The sequence below is a fragment of the Branchiostoma floridae genome, chromosome 15 (genome assembly GCF_000003815.2).
Source record: "Branchiostoma floridae strain S238N-H82 chromosome 15, Bfl_VNyyK, whole genome shotgun sequence".
Lineage (NCBI taxonomy): Eukaryota > Metazoa > Chordata > Leptocardii > Amphioxiformes > Branchiostomatidae > Branchiostoma > Branchiostoma floridae.
Window position 1 is genome coordinate 7,820,931 of NC_049993.1, and position 23,226 is coordinate 7,844,156.

At 40.2% G+C, this 23,226-nt stretch overlaps 4 protein-coding genes across 6 annotated transcripts in view; all 4 read left to right on the forward strand.

Annotated features, from left to right (window-relative positions):
- The window catches only part of LOC118432272 (proton-coupled folate transporter-like), a 4,694-nt gene extending 4,583 nt beyond the window's left edge, over positions 1-111 (forward strand). Inside the window, exon 9 of the mRNA XM_035843808.1 lies at positions 77-111. Coding sequence (XP_035699701.1) covers positions 77-111 — 35 coding nt within the window. The remainder of the gene's footprint in view (positions 1-76) is intronic.
- Positions 112-274: 163 nt separating this feature from the next.
- LOC118432112 (solute carrier family 46 member 3-like) lies at positions 275-2,392 on the forward strand. The gene is made up of 3 exons (XM_035843635.1): positions 275-362; positions 684-840; positions 1,631-2,392. Exons 1-3 carry the CDS (start codon positions 332-334, stop codon positions 1,740-1,742), a joined length of 300 nt encoding a protein of 99 aa, XP_035699528.1. The 5' UTR covers positions 275-331; the 3' UTR covers positions 1,743-2,392.
- A 656-nt stretch (positions 2,393-3,048) lies between these two features.
- LOC118431239 (beta-1,4 N-acetylgalactosaminyltransferase 1-like) lies at positions 3,049-9,078 on the forward strand. The gene is made up of 10 exons (XM_035842341.1): positions 3,049-3,504; positions 4,408-4,542; positions 4,760-4,863; positions 4,977-5,029; positions 5,334-5,514; positions 5,663-5,749; positions 6,142-6,332; positions 6,959-7,099; positions 7,609-7,846; positions 8,480-9,078. The coding sequence occupies exons 1-10, from the start codon at positions 3,197-3,199 to the stop codon at positions 8,662-8,664; spliced, it is 1,623 nt and encodes a 540-aa protein (XP_035698234.1). The 5' UTR covers positions 3,049-3,196; the 3' UTR covers positions 8,665-9,078.
- Positions 9,079-10,238: 1,160 nt separating this feature from the next.
- Positions 10,239-23,226, forward strand: part of LOC118431806 (leucine-rich repeat-containing protein 7-like) — a 39,600-nt gene continuing 26,612 nt past the window's right edge. Inside the window, exons 1-2 of one of the 3 annotated variants that reach the window (XM_035843177.1) lie at positions 10,239-10,466; positions 14,356-14,514. The gene's annotated coding sequence lies outside the window, so the exon portion shown is untranslated. The remainder of the gene's footprint in view (positions 10,467-14,355; positions 14,515-23,226) is intronic. The other 2 variants (XM_035843176.1, XM_035843178.1) reach the window with 2 other exon arrangements.

Here is a 23,226-nt window from a genome sequence, read left to right on the forward strand (position 1 = left end):
AGAATCACGATATTGACATATTATGGTTTAGTAACTAATACAGACTGCATTTGATACGAAGCCCCCTTGTAAACAGTGGTCACCCCAGAAACACGGGGATCATATCAATAGACATATACGGCCCTCTAGAGATGCACTGTCCAGAAAAAATGTTATCTTAAAAATTTCTGATCAAATTCTCACTTTGCAATAAATCAATATGCACTGTATACAATATAGTTTGTGCTTTTAGCGTTGTATGTGTGTCGATATGAGCGTCTATTTCCCCATTTGTACAGCGGCAGCTGTTGGTGTTGTGCAGTCGTCCAGCACAACGGTTCTGCGGACCATCATGTCTAAGATGGTTGGACAAGGAGAACAAGGTATGTACGATCTTACGTGTGAGATAATCTATAAAACGATGTTGAAGGCAAAATCATTAAAGGAGTACGAGTCAGAATATGGTACCAATCTCTCTGTCGAACCTCTAGAATTTTCTTTTACTTTTAGTAGACGTCGACAATACAAACACCAGAACGATATTCCATCTTTAAAGCAAAACACCAAGTAGAGTGAAATCTTTCATTATATCACACAAAATACCCCAAAAAGGCGATTTGCGAGTTGTTGGTTTGGGCCTTCGTACTTACGAGCAGTTCCCAACACACAATGTTACGTTTACATATTTGATCCTCCACGTACAGGTAGCTTGTTCGGCCTGACGTCCTTTGCGAACAGCCTGTCCGGTGTGGCGTTCGCCCCCCTGTGGAACTTGGTGTACGCCAGCACCATCCCCATCATGCCGGGTATGATCTTCCTCATCTTTGCCGGGGTGAACCTGTTGTGTGCCATCCTGGCCGGGTGAGTCGCTTTTACAACGTTGTTTGTTTGTTTGTTTGTTTGTTTGTTTGTTTGTTTGTTTGTTATCTCCATGAAAATGATATTGTTTTTGGTGTGTCTATGTGTCTGTGTGAGTGTTTGTGTGTCTGGATTTTTGCAGTCAGCATAATTCAAAACCTCCCGATGGATTACGATGATATTTGGCATGTGGGTAAGTGTTGGAAAGACAAAGGTCAAGGTCGATTTTGCGCCCCTTGTATGTGCCCTTGGTACTGCAGCAGAACTTCCATTTTTGTATCATTTGACCTGGACATGCTGTGGTCTTGATTTTTTGGTGGCAGCTTGTGATGTAAGGAAGAAGTGATGTATGTTTTGGTCCCTAGCAGTTTGCTCTGGAACGGCGGGGACCAACACCATTCTTCTTGGAGTCCGTAACAATACATGTGCAATAAAATGAAATGATGTAAGAAACAAAGCCTGTACTATTTATAAACAGAAAATTTAACTTAATCAACTGAGGTAAAAGTAAACAGGAGAGATCAGAGGTCAACTTATAATCTACGTTTTGTATGCAGAAATTGAATAGAAATAATGAAACTGAGACACTGTTCCAACGTTACATTTACTGCTAGGACATGGAATCATTACAAATTTTATACGTGTTCTATACAAAATGTACTTCTGTAAATGATTCAGGTCGAAGTTTGTGAAAAGCTTGTGATGCAAACTCTTAACTGAATGTTTTGGAAAAGGTTGCGTTCAAACTCTTACTCTTATTAACAACTTTTTAAATGTTCCTTATTGCCCGCAGGATTGTGAAGTTCAACGTGCCAGAAATGGTGGAAGGAACCCCCGTCGACAAGCACCTCAGCACCTTAGCACCTGTGGACAAGGATAAGAAAGAAAACATGACCAAGTTGTAAATCTCCAGTCCTGTTACTGCCAGCGATAATCACTGCACCGTAGTAAAGGTTACAGTATGGATGTACGGGGTAGCCATGTACAGGTTACACATATTCATGTTTCAGGGAACATATTGTTTTATCTTTCATCAGTGTGCTTTTCGTCTTCTTCTTCTGTCGTGAATCTATCAGAGCTTAGAACTGCTGGTGACATCAGCATATTATCAGCTGTTACAGAAAGTATGAATGAATAAACCACCGAGTAAGCGAAGCGAGGCCAAACATCTATACACTTCATTACCCTATCTAGATATGGATTTTTTTTTATATTGGAGCAAATAAAGCGACAATCCTATATTATTTTTGAAAACTCACAGCATTATATTAAAGGCTTTTCCAAACTCTGTGTGAATTAAACTGTTGAATATATTCTATCATACAAAATGCACTGATGTACTAGTATTCACCAGTCAATGTGCATTAGGTAATAAAGTGCCGTGTGCGGACACGGAGTCAGTTAACGAAAAAGAAAAGAATATGCCACATTAGTCTATGCTTCATGCATGCCAGTCTATGCGTCTGCTATATCAGTCTATGGTATATTAGTCTAACCTACATCAGTCTACACATGTACTACATCAGGCTATGCTATATCAGTCTATGCTATATCAACCAATGTTGCATTACTCCAAGGACGTTATACTAGTATAAGATAACATCCTTGATCAATCTAACCTACATCAGTCTATGCTGCACTGGCAGGACTTCTTCATAGCGCCATTGAACTGCCGCATATATCATTCTTAAACCTCTTATAATTCCAACGGACACCGTAATATCGTCACATGAGAAGAAAATATGTGATTGCAACAAATGTACCAATGTAGCATTAGTACACTTCAGATACTTAGGTGTTTAATACAATGACCTTAGGCCTCTATAACAATGTTCTTGATGTGGCGGTATTATGGCACCCATGGAATTATGAGAGATGATGTCCGCTTTCTTTGACGCATCACAGAACAACAACAGCAGATAAGATTAAGGGGTCCGAACGCTTCTTTGTCGTTGTTCTTAGTGCGTAACTTCGGACCCACAAATCCACGACAGGTAAATTATTAGTCTGTGTAACACAAACTCTGCTGTCCAGGGCTATAACTGGCCCCTCCCCGCAGAGGAGGCCGGCAGATGCTGGGCGGGCTGTTATAAGCGAGATTCAATCAGGCTAGTTAATTATAAGACCAGTAGCATACGGCGCTGATCATGGTACACAGACGGTGACGTGAACAGTAAACAGTGATGACGTATAAACTGTAAACAGGCTACACAAACACCGGCAGGTGCACACAGGTTAGAGGTTAGAGGCTGATTCTTTATTTGTTCTGTCGTTAATGTTTTACAAGTTAGCCTGGGAGCCCTTAGCCTAAGGTTTTACCGTTATAAACAATGACTCGACTGGATTGGAAGCTGTAGATATGAGTGTTCTGTGGAGAAAGATGATCACAGGGACGTCTGTTCTTGTCGCCGTGAACACACTGGTTGTCTTTATTTATCTATGGCGAGACGCACGCTGTCCGCTAAACCGGCGGGAACAAGCCCCGGCACCATGGCCGCCATTACGGCCATGTGTGTTCGCTAGAGACCAAGCGGAGAACAGGTTATCGACAATACAAAGAATACAAAATGATTCACGGACGCCCTACGATGAATGTGTGATGGTGAGAAAAATTCGACAAGACGAACAGAGCATTATACCGTTCGTGCCGAGGGAGGCGTTCCAACAGTAAGTACTAAATGTACCTGCCCATAGTATTATTTCCATGTGCAGGTCAGTTAGCATGATTAATCCCATGTTTGGTTGAAAAGTGAGAGAAATATTATATTCAAGCTTGCTGCATTGAGATATCTAGAAGTACTATATAGCTGTCGGTCTGTTATGATACAGCGTACTGTATAGTGGTGCGTACCTAGACTCATATTCAGGTTCAGGTCCGTATTCAAGTCCAGCAGTTCAGGTTCAGGTCCGGACTTATAAGTCCGGACCTGAACCCATCATTGCGTATTATGTGCACTAGAATTCGAAAGTTTTCTTTTTTGAGGGGAAGGGGGGATGGTGCATATAAAATTGCATGTTAGCATGAACTGAAATGCAATGTGAAAAATACATGCAAATTATATACAGCCAGTGTAAACACGAAATGTTTTTTTTTGTCTTTTTCCAGTGCAAATTTCACTGTCTATGGAAGGTTTTAGATGGTTTAGAACAAAAAAAGGGAATATAAGTGACTTAGGTCCGGGCATTTAGGTTTTTTTTTGGACTTGGACCTAAACATTTTTAGGTCCAATTCCAAGTCCGGGCTTTAGGTACGCACCACTAAGCGTACATCATATTGAAATAGCACAATCGAGGATTTTGTTGGGATCCGCAATTGACCATGACGACCTTGATGTATATCAGCATTTGTTTCCAAGAACCAACTATCTTGCAAGAACACATTTTGTGCTTCGAAGCTTTGAACAGTAGAATACATTAATGCAGAAAGTATATAAATCGCTTTTGCCATGACGCTTACACCGCGGTTCGTGGCGCACGTAGCCTTTTTTTCGATTAGTTCATAACTTTCGAATTTGTACGGGTGAAAACATTTACCGACAGAAGTACCGCTCTAACGCAAGCTACCCACAGGACATTGTCCCGGGTTGCAATCCAGCACAGCTGCAATCAGAATGACGCCACGCAGCCAGCAAGAATTGTCTTTGGGTCTCGATGGAACGAAATTAGAGAGAGACGCCAAGTTGCCAAAAGCAGGCACAACAACAGGTAAATGTCCTCTGCTTTTCATAAAAAGTCACTTATTGTAGCTTCCTTGTAACACCAGTAGCGGACATAGCCTTAGTGCATTGTACCTCAAACCAGTAACCTTGCTAATCCATCCCAAATGAATACGTGTGGATATCGAGAAAATGTTTTCCACTACCAAATACTCTACCGAACGTATGCTTAAGCTTCTATTCAATAACAAAATCTTTTTATTCAGAACTTTAGATTTTCGAGACAGCGGCCAGTATGTTGAGTCGTGGTCACCCCTGAGCTACCCGGCCAGCCTGAGAGTCAGTCCGGGGAACATCACTAAACTTGAAGGTAGGGATGATGTTAAGATAGAGACATTTTCTTCCCGATCTCACACACATAGTGTAAACATCGCATTAACATATTGTGCCAAGTTTTAACGTTGTAATATCTTCACTTTCCAGGTATTCGCGTCGCTTGGCTAGAGGAATATGTCAGTGACTTCTGGCTTAAAGAGGTGCGTAAAGATATCAACATATTCTGTTTAACAGTCATCACCATATTCACAAATGCATAGCAGCAATTTCGTTGGTACATCATCATCAATGCGCGGACTGTTCTAAGCTGTTCTAAGCTTAAGCATTCCCGTCTATAACGTTAACTTGTCTTCTTAATCTTTATTTCAAAACTCCTTGTTTGGAAGCAAACCATCACAGAATACATTTGCGTTGATAATAATTTCCATTTTTGCACTCCAACTATATCGTTCTGTAGAGTCCATTCTCTGTGTCATGACATTTGTTGGCTTGTCTGTCTACCAGGTCAGACTATCTTGTCACCATGGATCTCTGGTCTTCAGCGCCGATGTCCCGGATGTGACAGTGACTGGAGACAACAGCAGTGACGTCACCGTCGCGTCATTTAGCATTCATCACCTAAATCGACAGTTAGAGTTTCTCCACTACCACAGTGTGTCTGAGAAGACTCTAGCAACGGACGAAGGTACTCCAGGACTGATAAACAATAAGAAAGATCATTTTTCATTTCGATTAAAATCGGCAAAAGCCACATTTCTTCTGAATTGAACACTTTATGAAACACCGGGATATCACAATATCAAAAGCAAGGCTATGTATGCATTTTTTTTCAGTTCATGTACAGGTCGGCTCCTACACGGCTACTGTGACAATAAGGATTCAGCATTTCCTCATGTTCCACTTATATGACCATGGAGAAGGTCAGTTCTACTTGAATCCATTTTTCTGTCATACGCTCATATCAACTAAAGATCACTTCCGATTGTACTTAATAGAATATCGTAAACGTCGACCTCAGGGTCTACGTCACAAAAAGTGACCGAATATAGTCGATTATCTACAAATGTATCATTTTCTTTAGATTAGATGTAGAATTATGTGTAAGTCACGCGTACAGGCTTCTTAGTAAGATGTAAGACATACCTAATAAGATGAGATTGCCTTCACTCGTTTCAGGATGTAAACATTTTTTGTTCGTTTCGTTGGAGGAAGCATCTGTGCAAAAGCTCCTCGGAGATATAATCTTAAGAAAAACTATAACGTGCTCAAAGACATCGAAAATTTTCATCTTTTTCACTTCCCTGTATTTCAGACAAGTTCGTAAAAGATAGAGTTACTGTGATCACCAAGACCTATCTGCGCTACTCTGTGTTGAGAAAACTCATCGACTCAGTGAACCAGTATTTCCCTGGAATAAAGATCATAGTGGCAGACGACAGCGACAAGTTTGAGGAGCTCGGTGATTACAAGAATGTCGATCACTACAAAATGCCTGCCCAGAAGGTGGGTAGACAGGGAGCTAAACCTGGGTATCCTGCCATTTGTGTTTTTGTGATTTGTTTTTTCAGTGCCAACAATAAGTACTTATATGGACAGGCCTAGAACAGTTTTAGTAACTGTTTTTGCGCCAGGAATATGACCTCAACAGTTCGTACATAGTGCATCAGCACCAGGGGCAGGGCCACAACAGTTCTTAGTAACAGGATTTCAATATCAGGGACACCCTCTCAAGAGTTCCCGTAACAGTGTTTTAGCACCAGGGAGAGGCCACAACAGTTCGTAGTAACCGTGTTTCAGCACCAAGGACAGACCCTTATGGTTCGTATGTAGTGTAATGGACATCGGTGAAAGGCCCAAACAGTTCTTAGCAACGGCGTTTCAGCACTAGGAACAGACCCTCAAAGTCAAACGTTCTGTAACCGTGTTTCAGTACAGGGGACAGTTCGTAGTAACAATATTACATCACCAGGCACAGACACTAAACAGCTGTCGTAGATTTTGATTAAGCACGTGGGCAGGCCCACAATAGAGAATTTGTTTCAGCAGTAGGGATATGTCGATGACATTTATCCGATTATCTTTCTCCTGGTGTCTATCAAAGCTAATATCTATCTATATGCGCATTCCAGGGTTGGTTCGCCGGTCGCAACCTTGCCTTGTCCCAGGTCTCCACAGAATACTTCTTCTGGCTTGATGACGACATGGTCTTTACTGAAAAGACGGGCTTAAAGTTTATGATGAATTTCTTAGACGAAACTGGATATCATATTGTGAGTATGATACATTGATATCTATCTTCTTAAGATGAGTTATTTTTTAATCTTCCAACAAGAACGCTTGGCAAAGTGGGATTTGTTTAAACTAATGTTTAATTCTCCTATTGCGTATATGAAAAGTTATGCTATCGATTCAACGACCGAATCGGCCTGAGGACTGGGTGCAAAAGAACATGCAGCACTGGAATATCAATGCTGAACGACTTTGCTTTGAAACAGTGCTGAAGCCCTCGATCTCAGGACTAGATTTCCACTGAATTTCGCATCTCCATGAACTTTTTCCCGTGCAGGACTCATCTCAGTAGTTGTAAACTCGTCTGGAACTGTGCCGATAGGAGGGTTTTCAGTGGAGGTACAGTGTTCGGAGAAAGGCTCGAACTCAGTTCTGGAAGTCCAGTGCTGATAACCACTTCCACACGTACACCCCGCGTGAAAGGCTGAGAAAATAGAAATGAACTCGCGACTTTTAAGTTAATTTTGCTTGCTGGTTATGTTTATCATAGGTCGGTGGTCGTCTGGAAGACAGCGAGCTTACCTTCGCGCAGAGGTACGACTACGTCCCGTCCAGCACTGACGACGGCGGCTGTCTCAGCCGAAAGGAGGGGTCATACAGGGTCATCCCCGGTTTCCCGTCCTGTACGTCTACTGACATTGTGCTGAACGTGTTCATGGGGGCGACACAGACGGTCCGAGCTGTCGGGTTCGAACCAAACCCCGTGTACGCCCGGGCCGCACATAGCGGTACGTTATAATCAGTCGTTCTCGTCGACTTTGATACAAGTAATCTCTAATATGCTACGGCCGCGTGGCACGTTGGTACACCCGATCCCTCGATCTCGGAAGTTAAGGAACGCGCGGTCCGGATAGTGCTTGGATGGGGGACCAACCAAGGACGTCCGGATTGCTGTAGCCTCACGAAGCTTTCCACGAAATCGTCTTCCGGGAGGGACGTAAAACGGGGGTTCCGTGCTCGAGGAGGTGCCTCCACCACGTTAAACAGCCTCATTACCCTCACTTTGGGTATCTACTGGCTGCAAAATACACCCGATATTATTATTATAATACGCACTCACTCCTGTCTTCGGGCTTATAGCTCACCAGATCCTATAGCTAGAAGTGCACAAATTTCAGCGATCACCACTGAGCCAATTCAAGTACATTTTATTCATCAATGAATTTCAGTAACATTCCAATTTGTTTGTTGTATTCAAACTTTTCTTATTGTTCAAATACCATGATATAGGTGAACGGAAAAAAGGACTGTAATAATCCAAGCGGTCTTTTGATCTTGGTACCTTTTGACTGTACTTTTCTCATGTACAATGTAAGGTTGTCATGGGAGTGGTCTTAATGAGTTTTATTTCTTCCATGCAGAGTTCTTTGCGGATGGTTTGGGAAAATTTCGCGTCGCTTCCTGCACCAACGTAGAAGTCAAGCATCTGGGCGACACGTCCAACCGGAGTTACAACAAAGCCAGACACACCGGAGGAACTTTGAATTACTACAAACTGAAATATATCTACTTCAGAAATAACTTGTTTAACTTGCTGATAAAGTAATGTGTTTGTGGGCGATCACAGTTAGGGAAATGATGAAGGCTTGTAAGCTTAGACAAGCTACAATATCGGAAAGCGTAACGCAGTTTGTACCAAGATCGCACACCAGTGGGCCCAAAACCTTGATTTTCGACTTCCCAACCCCTACCTACATACCCAATATTATTACAATCCATCCAGAGGTTCCAGAGCTATGCATGGTGACCACAAATATCTGGACACACAGGCAGACACACAGACACATACACAGACACACCAAAAACTATACCTCCATTTTTCATGGAGGTAATAATTTACGTCTTAGAATGTATGGCAAACATCTGGACGATGGAGGACTGGCTGCTTGGTTAATATGTGTCTAATACATTGTATGTTGTTCTCAGATATTGAAATAAAGCATGTCTTTTTGGTCCCTGATAGTCCATTTATTATTTTTTTCTCGCTAACGTTGCTTGAAAAACAAACCAGTTACAGTACCCATCACGGACAGCAACAATGATGTGATCTGAAACTACAAGAACTTGTACCGTATACACGTACCCAGAAAGGTAAACCCCTTCCATGTCAGTATGAACACATTCAAAGACTGGCATCCCGGTTATGTTTACGGCACTGAATAGCTAGGTGGCGCTTCAACCTTATCACGCTTCCTTCATACTAATGATACTTTGTATCTTACACGGCAGGTATGAAGTAGTTATATCTCCTGGTGATCTCCATAGAGATTTTACCGACATTTCAGTACTTCTTTCAATTAACTTCAAATTGGTACAATTGTAGTTTATAGAAACCTCGCTGTTACTATACTATTTTATCGGAGCAGATTTGTTTTATGCGGCCTGAGAGATTGTTTAGTCTCTACTGTGACAGCCGTATGGCAGTGATAAGGAAATATCGCGCCAAATGGGTAAATCTTCTTCCTGGATAATACAGTAAAATTTTGATAGCCTAGTCAGGAATCTATCCCATTTTAGCTTCAACAGTATAGGCTGGATGTCAGCCGATCCAGCAAACTTGAAAGTGGCCCTGGTCCTCTCATAACATTCACGTGCGCCCCATTTCGCCAATTTCAGTCTCTTACTGTTTAGCGTTTAGCAACAATGGAGTCTGGTGGAGACTATCTTTATAAGTTTATTCAGTTTTCGGTTTATTGGGCCTTTGATGCAGCATTTTGGGTAGCCTCTAGTATGTAGTCTCTACCGGTAGTTTTATACTGCGCTATTCCCGTGGACAGCATTTTTTAAATCAATTATTCACCCTTTTTTTGGGTGCCAATTCTGCCAGTTATGTCCCTTCATAGGAATGCCCGTCAGGCGACCACTAGAGACTATGTAGAAATCAGAGAGTCCTAACAGGCCCGGGTCCGAGACTACCTGCCCAGGTAATTAAAACCGCCCGCCAAATGACTATGATAGTATCCTGGTCAATCACTCATCCTATTTTTGCCAGTTATAATTATAGGAATACCTCAGGCGGCCGCTAGAGACTAGGTAGTAATTAGAAGCCCTAACAGGCCCGGGTCCGAGACTACCCGCCCAGGTGAGCCGCCCGCCATGTGGGATTGGCCCAGGACACCCGGTCACGTGATCTTCAAATACAAGATGGGGGGAAAAGAAGATGGCGGAATGTTGTGAGAGATGTTCAGGGCACATCACCTCTCTCCTGCGGCCCCCAAGATCCGCGGAACTGTAGATTTTCTAGTCTTGATGCTTACGTGTGAGGTTGTGGCTACATGGGTGCGCTTCTGATCGCCCAGAAGGCCAGGTTTGGGACGGAAAGGCAGTCTGGCGTTGAACACACTACAGGTGAGCTCGCGAACGTTATGATATTTGTAATATACACAGCCTGACGTTAACGTCGTGTCATCTTCTTCTATCTTCTGCTGCCCACGTTTTAACGTCGTTAGCGTACCGCAGACGAGGGTTGAGAAAGTGATCTGTCCACTTCTGTCACCAAAAACCATTTTTCAAGCCCCACTTTTGCTCCATCGGTACACCACAAATTGGATAATGTGTTTAGGTTAGAACGGGAATATAATGAATCGCTTATCTGGTTATATGGTCCCACGTGAGGCAACGTTATAAATGCTGTCCTACAAACCAGTCCATACTCCGTGGGAATTCCTAATCCAGATTTTCGGATCCAAAGTGCCATAATATCGCGTTAATCTTGATCCCTATCCAAACAAAAGTGACACGGTTATTTCCGGGGCAAAATCCCCCGGTTACTTCCACTCGAGTGAGGACGTATAAGTCGTTATCTAAAGTCAATTGTACAGCTGATAACTTGTTAAGTCTCGTGTGGGCTGTAACAACGTAAACTGGAAATCCTCAGTTTTAATTACTAATTAACGCAAAATTGCTAATTTTACAGTCGAACTGAAAACCAATACAAAACGTAACATACCAGATGGCATAGTGTCGTACTTTGGATTAGGGTAAATTGTTACTAGAACTGTAGCAAAATCTTAGCCTCATTTTGCTTGAAACATTGTATTTTGATTAATGGATACAGGTTCGTACGACATCTGGATAGACAAAAGGTTAGACAATTACACGTTTTGAAAGGAAAAGGTCATGGTAGGAAACAATACAGTGTCAATTTCTCCCACATTCAGACTTTGCATGTGAAAAGGAAAGTATTGTCTTGCCATTGTGTGCTGTAAAATTGTAATTCCATCTTGTAGTGCTTTAAACTTTTGCTGAAATGTCGCTGTTGAATAGGGATCATTCATTTATTGTTGCATGTATGCCTTTAATGCTACCGTAACTGACTTTATCATTTTTATGTATTGTAATTTTTTAGATTAAGCAAAAGTATAGAAAATCTGATACAATGTGATTATTCCTAGTTTATGAAATTCTTAGATATCTTGCACAGGAAGTAAGAATATTGCGGACTAAGATTTGCATTGCATAAGACTACGTAGAGGTGTGTGCATTTTATTTTTTTCCATCTTTAAATTAAAAGCAGGTATTTAAAGATGGAAGAATATAAAAAAATATATTTTTAAATATTTTTAAATGCCTGCTTTTAATTTGAAATATTTTATATTTTTTCATCTTTGAATCAAAAGCACCCCAAATCCTATGATTTAGACTGTAGAGCTAATATCCTTGTCGAAACGTTACATTGTAGCATATCTTATAACTACAGTTATTGGCTTAAATCTAACTGTCACAGTTTAAAGGTCTCAGGTTGATGAAAAATAGATTATAGATAGTCCAATTTGTATTTTTCAATCATAAGCAAGTTGTAAACATTTCGCGTTTCCCCTGGACTCTACCGAAGGGCTCATTAGTACAAGACCTTTGACGCAAAATGTTGTAATGTTTAGAGTCACCCTTCAACAGTGTTCAATAGTTGTTTTGGCACCTTGTGTCAATTGTCCGTCCCAGGCATTCAGACAATGACAGAACGTCTTTAGGTGTTCATGGGCAGGTTACCATGAATTCTCAGGCGATGAACTTGGGGAATGCAAGATTCGCCTGGGTTACTGTGAAAAAGTATCTGCCTGGAGAATATCGTTGCAGGTGGCAAAAAGCAGCAACAGTAGTTTATTTCTGTAAAAAAATTCAAATATTTACAGTACCATGCAGGGTTTTATCTGACACTAGTTCACCTATATCCTTTGCTTTTAAAACAAGTATTTTAGGATATCAAGTCTATGAACGGTGGTTTCAAATTGCAATATCTTCATAATATTGCAATTAGAAACCACAGTCCGTCAAATTGATATTCATGAATACCCTGTTTTTAAAAACAACGGATATAGGTTACCCCAGGATAAAGGTAAACTAGCATTAAAAACGGAAACAGGGGTGCTGCAATTGGTATATAACCAGTAAAGTGAGTAAGGTTAGGGACATTGAGTGTGCATGAGCATGTGCCACGCCCACCTTAGGTCACTTTCAGTACTAGTAGCTACATTTCCTTAGTGGTTTTCACTAGCAATTGAGAAATGGTAGCTGCCTGTATTGTTTGTAACAACAGTAGCTTGTTTACGTATCATGTTTTGTTTACATATTACAGATACTTGTTTTTCCTCAAGTAAGACGCTTGGGGGAGGGGTCTTTGCTTTAGGTTTATATTTGATAAAACAAAGGGAAAAAAAGATTTGTTAGATGGGTATTTCTACTAAGCCTTTACCTTGTCCTGTGCGCTGCAGTGTTATATATGTCTGTAGAGATATCTGTCAGTAGGTTTATTTACTTATTCCTTCTACAAATTAAGGCTGCATGTAGCTACTAGAATCTAGGCTGCCTGTTTTGATTTGATGTATAGAAGCGGCCAAGAGGCAGCCGACTCCCTCTCTGAATAATCAATAGAAGGATAATTAGAGTGATAAGAGATTAAGGTTGGGGATTTAGGCAAGGTGATTGCTTTTTGTTACAGTAGCCATTCTCCTTGGGTTCGATGTCCTGGTGTAGGTTATAGAATAGTCAGGGTTTAGGTAGAACTGTGATTGTATGTAAAGAAATACTGTTAGGCCTAGGAAAAAATGTTATGTTTCCTGTTTCCCTACCTACCCTAGATTAGCTAGAAAAACCTGCCAACCCTAGACTTTTTTAGTGGAGTTACATTCTGTGACATAGCTTCCACTTGGAATTTTTATTCAGCCTGCTTCCTATTGAAGTAAAAACACTGCTTGTCTTATCTATTGAATCATATATGTATCTATCAAATTAAAATTAAAGTTTGACATTGAAAGACAAGTGTCCTCATGCATATCAGTTTACTTTGTTTAACTGTATTGTAATATGTATCGCTAGAGTTTCGGCCAGTCTATAAAAAATACAACATTTTCCTAGACCTTAGCTCTTCGTAACTGTTGTGTCTCAAGGAGACAGTATTCCCTTATCATACTTAGTTAATAAGATTATACACATATAATTAAAATGAGACCATGTAAATTTGATAACATGATTGTCACATCATTCTGTAATGCAATATACATGTAGTCACTTTCGTTGTAAATTATACCACCTTGCTTACAATGTAAGCATGGTGGTATAAAATGGGCTACATGCATATCCCTGACTGAAATAGGTATTTGCAATAGCATCATACCGGTACCTGTTTAGATCATGCTGTGAAAGTGACAAGTATATAAATGAATGAATGACTGAATGAACTAAATATTGCACGACATTTGTACATGGTACAATGTAAGGCTGAAATGATAGATCAATAAATACAATGATACTCATCTCGTCTTAGGTCTATGACTACAAGAATATGATGATTATGAATATACTAGAGACATAGTAAGACAATTGAATGTAACAATAGAATAGTTGAAATTCTTGTTGTAATTGCTCTTAATTCTAGATCAATCCCACATTGTACCATGACTTATACTGAGTTTTCAATGTAAGCAAGTCACCAATGATATTGACCAAGCATTGCATAGCAGACTGCCACCAGCAACTGAATCTCCTTATGTCTCAGGCATGCAATTTTACTAAGTTTTAGGTAAGACGCAGGCAACTTACGTCGATGAAGGTTAGACACCCAAATAATAACATACCCCAAAAAGCTGAGTAACTCATTGACAAGCAACTGGATATGATTTTGGAAACGGTAAGCAACCTATTTTGATTCCCTGTAGTTCTTAGGGAAAGATGTCTTATTCTTCTAACTTGTACTCAAGTTGTGGAGCAAATTTTGCTTCATTGCCTTTCTTGATTTTAGTGCAATACGTACCGTCTCCTTCTGAAGTCAGCCTAAAGCGTGCAGACCGTCCTAATCCAGGTCCCTCCAACTTCCAAGACTCCCTAGGCGCTTCCATTATCAGCCGGATGATTGATGACAGCCCATATATCTTGCATGTCCCAAATGTTATCCTAAAGGGTAGGGATAAATCCACTTGTCCTGTCTAATTGAGATACTTGAAAAAAAATTATTTCTCCTTTAAATTGTGAGTATAAAAATCAATGCAGCTGGCTTAGGTGAAAAGGAAATTAAAATTATATGTGAATATTTCTAGACAAAGTTGTTCTTGATTATAAGTGCCATTTGAATTAGTGTCCCTACTTTTGTTACCTCGATGAAGATAAAAATGATATATATATATATATATATATACATGTAGTATATTCCTGTGTGTGTTTATTTGTGTGTGTGTGTGTGTTTGTGTTTTTGTCCTGAGTAATTACCATTGGTACTGCATCAGAACAAATTATCCATTTTATATGTTATTTTTTCTCCGGATCCTGGACATCTCTCAGTCCCCGCTTTAATAGTCCAGTGTACAAACACTCTTGTCGGACATTGTCGAGCTCACCCAACAAGCGATGAAATTAAGACACAAGCAATCCCTTTCCGTTATCCCCTGGCACACAAGCCATGTGCAACTCTGATCACTCGTGGAGTCCATTTGCTTGAGCATTCAGGCTATTCTGAGAATGTTGTTGAAGTTGTGCATGAAGGGCTGGCTGGATGATGGATGTCCTGTGTCCTGGAGAGGTGCCAGCACTGTAACCTGTCAGGACAGGACTTGCTGCAGGCCTCCAAATTACCTTTCTTCCCTAGCTAGTGTCCCAGCAAAGGCAGAAGTGTCCCAAAAAGAAGTCAAAACTGTCTCGAAGTATGCTTGAATTGTCCGAGAATTTTTTTTCACAAGCAGGCTTGTACTGTTATAGTTCAGCATTTCCTAAGAAATAATAATCAAGGATTTTCTGCCAAATGTTGTCCCTTAAGAAGAGACTTGGTTGATAAGTTCAAGATTACATTGGCAATGTGTTGCAGACATGGAAATTTTCCAGTTATCTGGAATTTTCCCAAAGTACACATCCAGTTGTCCCAGCCAAATTAAGTTAATAATAGTCAGGGATTTCCTGCCAAATGTTGCCCCCCAAAAAAGACTCGGTTAATGAGATTAGGATTGCAATGGCCATCTTCTGCAGACATGGACTTTTTTCAACAGTTCGGAAATCTTCCCATCCATCTAGTTGTCCAAGCCAAATTTCATTGGCCGCTGGCCATTGGGAACCTGTTAGTTTCGAGCCAAATTTGGTTGGCCCCTGGCCATCGGGACACGGTTAGTTTCGAGCCCTGCTTCAGGCTACAGGAGCCTCCAGTGTACCAATTCCGCCCAGCTGTGCTGGCAACCTTACTGATCACAGGGCACCTGTCGGGCCCGAGCTAGCTAGCTGGGCGAAGGAAGGAAATATGGACGCCACAAACAGATCTCGAGGCATGGACAATTCATCCAGCTGGTAGGGAGGTTATCTATTGCAGTCCTTCATCTATCAACTGAATGAAATTGTGCTTCTACGTAGGATTTATGTGAGAGTATATACTGTAGTGTTATTTTATAGTGCAATATTCATTGATGGATGGATATGATGTTGAAACAAGGAAGAATGGTAAGGTAAAAACTGTCTTTGTGTCCTTCTGTTATTTTCTTATATATGTGATTTTGATACAGAATTCTATCAACAGGATGAAATTGTGCTTCTACGTAGGATTTATGTGAGAGTATATACTGTTATTTTATAGTGCAATATTTATTGATGGATGGATATGATGTTGAAACAAGGAAGAATAGTAAGAACTGCATCTGTCAGTTATTTTGTTGAATATATTTCAATATTTTGATATAGAATCGGAAAAATTATGTTTTATTTTGCAACGTACCCCAGGGAAATTGGTGCCTGAGTTGTCATCATATGTAGGCGGAGCGCTTGCTCCGATATCGTTGGCATTATTCAACGTTCTTTACCGTCACTGCAAATTTTCTCTGACACCTTGCATGTTTTAGTTAATGATAACAGTGTGAGTGTCTTCTATCAGCCAGAGTTGTTGTCCTTGTTGTTAATGTTGTTTATGTCCAAAGTCACCTTGGTTTTTAACTAAGAGTTGGAGACAGTGACATATTGCTGGGCCCATATCGCTGACGATGATTATGAATGCATATAGCACATTTGCATGCAACACAGGGGTTTAGGTATCATATTGGACAACGTAATTTTACCTTCCTTAGACCAGACTCTGTTGAAATCCCCCAGCTTCAGTCTTCATATCTGAAGTTTTATGAAGTGTAATGATAACTCCTGGGGGGTAACAATTTTCAAACAACCTGCCAGGGTTCAAAATTGAGGGGAAGGCCGTAATGACAGGTGTAGGAGGTGGGGGGGGGGGGGCTTGGGGCCACTAAACATGTTGCAGTTAGTACATTACTATTTGAGAACTGTGAGGTTTTCAAATTCACAAGAGCAAACTCTGCTACTTTCAGAAGGTGGTTCAGCCATGCATGTTGTAGGAGAAATGCTGATCCTTATTGAATCTTAATTGGCAAAAATTGTGCACTGTACGCTGTGAATATAGTGTATTCTTCAATGATTGCTTAGACTAAATGACGTCTAGAAATAATCCTAGTCGCTCTTTTGTCTAATCCTAGTTTTCCCCCATTTTCCAAAAGAGTGGCTATAGTATATGTAAGATACGGGTACAATGTAGCTGCACGTTGGGAACGCTAGATCTGCTAATGGATCCATTTGTCATTCTCGGTAGAGGGGGTCAATGGCAAATGGATTGATTGGTACCCTCCAGTATTATACCTCAAGCTTGGTAACTTTTAGTTAAAGCTATATATATTCATAGTGTCATACGTCTTTTTCTAGTATTCTTATATATATCTTAAGCTTAGATCTTGCTGATAAATTTCTATATTGTATGATTCCATATTCAATTTAGCTCATTGAGTATATAGTGAGGAATTATTTTGACTCCTCCATTTGTCAAAGCTTATAATTGTAAATGTACATTTCTGATTCTGCCTTGTGAAAATTTGCTAAAATTGTTATTCAAATAACTGCATTGAATTGAATATTCATGGGTTCTTGAATCAGCAAAAATGTAGCTATCTACAACAAGACTTATGATGACAAATTTCGTCATTTACATTCCGTCATCATTATCAATTCCCCTTGGAAGAGTTACTGTAAATTCATGTGAGTTTGAGGGAACTTAATTTTGCAGTAGGAGGTAAAAGGAGGCCTTTGCAACTTGTTTTAGGCTTATGGTGGATGCAGGCTCGTAATTGTAATACCTGGTGACACAGAGGGTACCACATTTTCTTGCATTTTGTTGTAGCAGGGTATATTTTTACAAGGAGTAATTGCTACCAATACCCCTTTAACATGTTCAAGGCGCCTCCTCGAACACAGGACCCCCATTTTGCCTCCACTCCAAAAGACATGGTACAACCCCAGCTGTGAATGTAATTGTTTCAAGTGTGATGGTTTCGTGGTGGAAAGATAACCTCAAAAATACTGCAAATATTTCAAGATTTACAGTTGGTCAGCGGTGAAGAGGGTGGTTTGGAAATACCGAGCCCAGTTACTGATGATCATGAAATTTTCACAGACACCTGTCACTGATAGTGATAGACAGTTACTGATGTGGAGTGGAATCCCCAATGGCATATTCAATGATTGATTATTACTGAAGATAAATAATGAATATTCACCTCCAAGGACAGTGGCTCTTTCTATGGACATGTGTATCATATATATTTAAATGATGAAGTATCCTCTAAGTTTTTTTTTTTTCTTTAACATTTTGATCTTCCAGTTGAAGTACTCAATAACCACCGCCACTCTTGCCCATTGGCATTGCCGTAGGGGAGCTATCATTGCATTCTCAGGTGTAGAGTAAAGCCACAAAGTGCGGAGGAAGAGAGAGCTACTTTGCTCAGTATGTACAGTCAGGAAATGGCCCAGATTGTCAGATAGACTTTTACAAGTCCTGGATGAACCTTGCGGAGCTGCATTTGCATTCCTAGCATCCCCTCTCCGAGTGCTAATTGACATGGAGCCCTGAGACAGGGAACTGTCCGCCCACACTTTTACCAGTGTGCCGGCTGGGGACAGGGCACAATGATGAATATTCCCTTTTTCAACCAGATCATCAATATCACGTTCTGACAGAGGGGGAGACCAGCAAGAAAGAAAATTAAAACTCTGATCAGAGACCTCACTTGGCTTTGAGGGTGGCGCTGTCAGTGTAGTAATTATCACATTTGCTAAATGTCATAAGTCGGCTAGTAAATGACTCCTGTACGTAACCTTAGTTTAAATCAACTTATAAATGCCTGACTGTGCATATTTGTTTTATTTGATAATAAGAATATAAGCTATAACTTGTAATTAGATAAAGCATAATTGCATTCTTTGAGTATGATCTACAGTTTTGTTTGCCACATATATTTATAGTTTTATCCAAAACAATCTCCAGGTATTAGGTTATTCGGGTTGATCACCTTTTATTTTATTGAAAAGATGTGTCATTCAGACGTATTGTTTCAAACTGAAGTACTAGTACATGGAGAGAAAGTCACAATCCTCATTTTGTGCATCCATTCAAAAATAAATTTCTGTTAATAAAGGACTGTAGCATCGATTGAGGTCAGACATCCCGGTAATATACTAATAAGATGTGCCATAAAACAGTTACTCAAGCAACTGAATATGATTATGGAAACGATCAGGTGTCTTTTGTCAGTGTCACTGCTTTTCGGCATAAAGGACTGTAATGTACCCATCCCAAGTATTTATTACCTTTGCCAGAATGGCTAAGGTTATGTTTTGGGCTTGTGAGTCTGTCTGTGTGTGTGTCTGTGTGTCTGTTAACAGCATAACTCAAGAAGTCTTGGATGGATCCCGATAATATTTGGTAGGTGGGTAGGGGTCGGGAAAACGAAGGTCAAGTTCGATAATGGGCCCCCTAGCGGCTTGCTAAGGTACTGCAGCAGAACCTCAATTTTTGATATCTCGTGTTCTGGACATGCTGTGATCATGATTTTTGAGTGGTAGATAGCCCTCGAGGCAGAGAGTGAGTGCTGTGAGTTTGGGCCCCCTAGCAGCTTTTTTGGAACTGCAGGCGCCGGTTTCCTTTCAAACTTTGGATGAGAATAACTCTACAACGTGTTGACGGATCGTCATGATTTTTGGTATGTAGATAGAATGAGTGATGACTTACATAATGGTATACTAATTATGCAAAATAGCAGCTAATTTGCATAATTAATGAGGAAAAATTATAAATCCACTTCATTCCATGATAGGACTTTCAAACTTGTCACATATGTAGCTGGGAAGGAGAGAAATGTCGACAGATATCAATTATGCAAATGGTGACCTCATTTGCATAATTAATGAGAAAATATGAACATGTTGACGGATCATCATCTTTTTTTGTATGTAGGTAGCGTAAGTGAAGACCTACATAATCAGATAACAATTATGCAAATCAACAGCTAATTTGCATAATTAATGAGGATATTTTATAAATTCACTACATTCCATGATAGGGCTTTAAAACTTGTCACATATGTAGCTGAGAAAGAGAGAAATGTCAATACATATTTATCATGCAAATGATGATCTCATTTGCATAATTAATGAGAAAATATTAACGTGTTGACGGATCGTCATGATTTTCGGCATGTAGATAGCCTAAATGAAGACTTATATAATGTGATACTTATTATGCAAGTTAACAGCTAATTTTCATAATTGATTAGGAAAAGTTCATAAATCCACTGCATTCCATTATAGTACTTTCATCAAAGTTGTCACATATGTAACTGAGAAAGAGGGAAGAGAGTAAGAGGTGTATTTAAAGACTTTGAAAGAGAATAAGTCAAGAATGGATCAAAGGATCATCATGATTTTTGGTATGCTGATAGCTTAAGTAATGCTTGATACAATTTGATATCAATTAATTGTAAATTGGTATCTAATTTGCATAATAAATGCCGAAATTTTATAAACCAACTCCAAGCATTTAATTATAAAGAAAATGAAATGAGTAACGCATTTGTCTACAGACATCATTCTACATAACAAATTATTTGGCAAAGGTATGTGTTCGTGGAACTCTAGTTTTGTACATGTATTAATATTTATAACGGTATATGGAGTAGATTCAGCCTCTGTACTGAGATGAATGTTGCAGACAAATGGGTTGGACTGGCCCCCATCTTGTTCCTAGACATGAATGGATATCCAGTTTCTGGCCATCAATAAATATGCATGGCCTGTAGATAAAATCTATGGAGGGATGGCCGCAGGCAATCATACCATTGGCCTTGTTTAAGCAGTCAAAACTGATAATGTCAGAGAAAGGTCATTTCTTACCACTGCCAAGGAGGTATTGCATCCTGTGTGTATTTGACTTTGACTATCTGTGTGTGTGTGCATGTGTGTGTGTCTTTCCTTCTGTATGTGTGTGCGAGAGAGAGAGTATGTGCATGTGTGTTTGTGTGAATGTGTGCATGTGTGTTTGTGCATTTGTTTGAGTGTGTTTGTGCATGTGTGTGTGTGTTTGTGTACATGTATTTGTGTGTGTTTTAATGCGTGGTTGTTAATAGCTATAATAGTATAAAATCATTTGTATTGCTGAACTTTTCTTCACTGAAGGCCATTATGCAAACTTGTGTACAAGTGAAAGACTGTCTGCTTTAGGGGAATTAAGTTAAATTTTGTTCAAGTTTATTGATTCAATCCACCAACTGCCTTGTTAGCATCAACTGGCAATATTGCTAAAAAGGAAACTGTCAAAACACAGACCTCAACAGAAGAAAATTTCAATCATGTTTAAACTCAAAGGCTTCTTCAAAAGGTCATGTCAACCACACAGCTTAAGACAAAGTTCTAACACAAGTCTTGAAAGGAGCAAATGTTTACAGAAAAAACAGTCTACAGTTTTGAAAATAAGCTTCTCAGATTATGCCTCCCTCCAAGATGGAACGTGAGGAATGTCGTGTGTGTCCCGAGGTAACCAACCTCATTCTTCAGACATAACCCTGCTAATATTCAAGCATGGAAGGTCGAGGCAATAATGCAAATGCATGGAGATATTACGTGCCTGGATAAATGATCTTTACGTTCATGACTCATGCCGTATTCTATTAGTGCTCAATCAAGAAAGTCGTGACTCCACGTGAAGACCTGTACAGCAATGCAAGGAGGGCAAAGTCAATGTTAATCTTTAGCTGTGGACTCTTCTAAAAATAGGCCGGAAATGGAGTGGAAAATAGACGTTTTAATAGTGGGAGGTCATGCCCAGTAGGCATGTGAAATTTAAAGGTATACCGTATTCAGTAGAACGTAAACTTGAAAGTGTGCTGTACTTTTAAGGTAAGTGTCCTCATTCCCCATACATGATTTCAGGTATGCAAGAATATGATCCGCATTCAAGTATTTTCTGAAACTCCTCGGTCCCCAGACAGATATACCTTGCATCTCCACTTGTCAAGATATCGGTGGCTTGGATGACTAGTCTGCTCCAATAATTCATACATTCCTTTTTGGAATTTTCTGAATCTGTGAGGTATATATGAATCTGAATTGCTTTAATGATTCCATCTCTCATGTCTACTGATTGATGGCTTAATTAGCTTATCATCAGTTCCAGAGTGTGTCTGCTTCATATTCGCACCATTTTTAGACCCTTGCATACATGAAGATGTAGCTGTCTCCAATCATTTCTTAACCAAACATTTGTCTAACCAAAGATTGTTCAGTTTAATACAGAGGGATAAGTGGGGTTACTATAGTCATGTGTTTGCACCGATATGCATTGAAATTGATGCTATAATTATACTCTAGCAATGAGAGCTATAAATGTGGAAGTGCCTGGAGCAAAATCCTTGATACCCTACCAATTGATGCCAAAATACCTTTTCAAATAAGTACTAAGTTTTTGGCACATTGCTTTAATTTTTATTCTCTAGCCTCCTAGTATCAGGGTTTTCATGTTCAATGTCAAAATTTCATGACTTTCATTTCCATAATGTTAAAATTATATCTGACCTTAAATAAGTAGAGCCAACTTGATTGCAGCATTGATTTAAACATATCTATTTATGTTGTCATGGCGTTGTCATGTAGGCCAACAAGCAGTTTCTCTCTGTTTCTGTGCCCCTTTGTGAGAAGGTGGTGATCCCAATGTGAAATTTAAAGCCAGCTAAAGTTAAAGTTGAAAACTAACCTGCCCCCCTCCCCCCTAGGTGTGCAGGTGTGCAGACTCCCTGTGGATGATGCTGCGCAGCTGTTTCTGTGCCCCCCACCCCCACCCCCGTGAGAAGGTGGTGATCAGGGTGCTCTCAATGCTAGATTTAAAGTTGAAAACTAACCTGCCCCCCTCCCACATGTGTGCAGGTGTGCAGACTCCCTGTGGATGATGCTGCGCTCCTGTTTCTGTGCCCCCTATAAGAAGGTGGCAATCAGGGTGCTCTTAATGTTCTTTGAAAGATACTACATACTTATTTCTCTGCTAAGAGGAAGAGTATGGAAACTAAACACACTACACTACCAGTGGACTAGCTCACTGCTGTAGTGCTTGCACCCTAGCATGTGTGGCCCGGGGCTTTGAAGCTGAGATGGGCGCCAGGCCAGATGTAATTCTGATCAAGGAGGTTGACACCCTTGTTCTGAAAACTAACCTACCCTCCTCCCCCCTCTATGCAGGTGTGCAGAATCCCTGTGGATGCTGCTGCGCAGCTGTTTCTGTGCCCCCCGTGAGAAGGTGGTGATCAGGGTGCTCTCAGTGTTA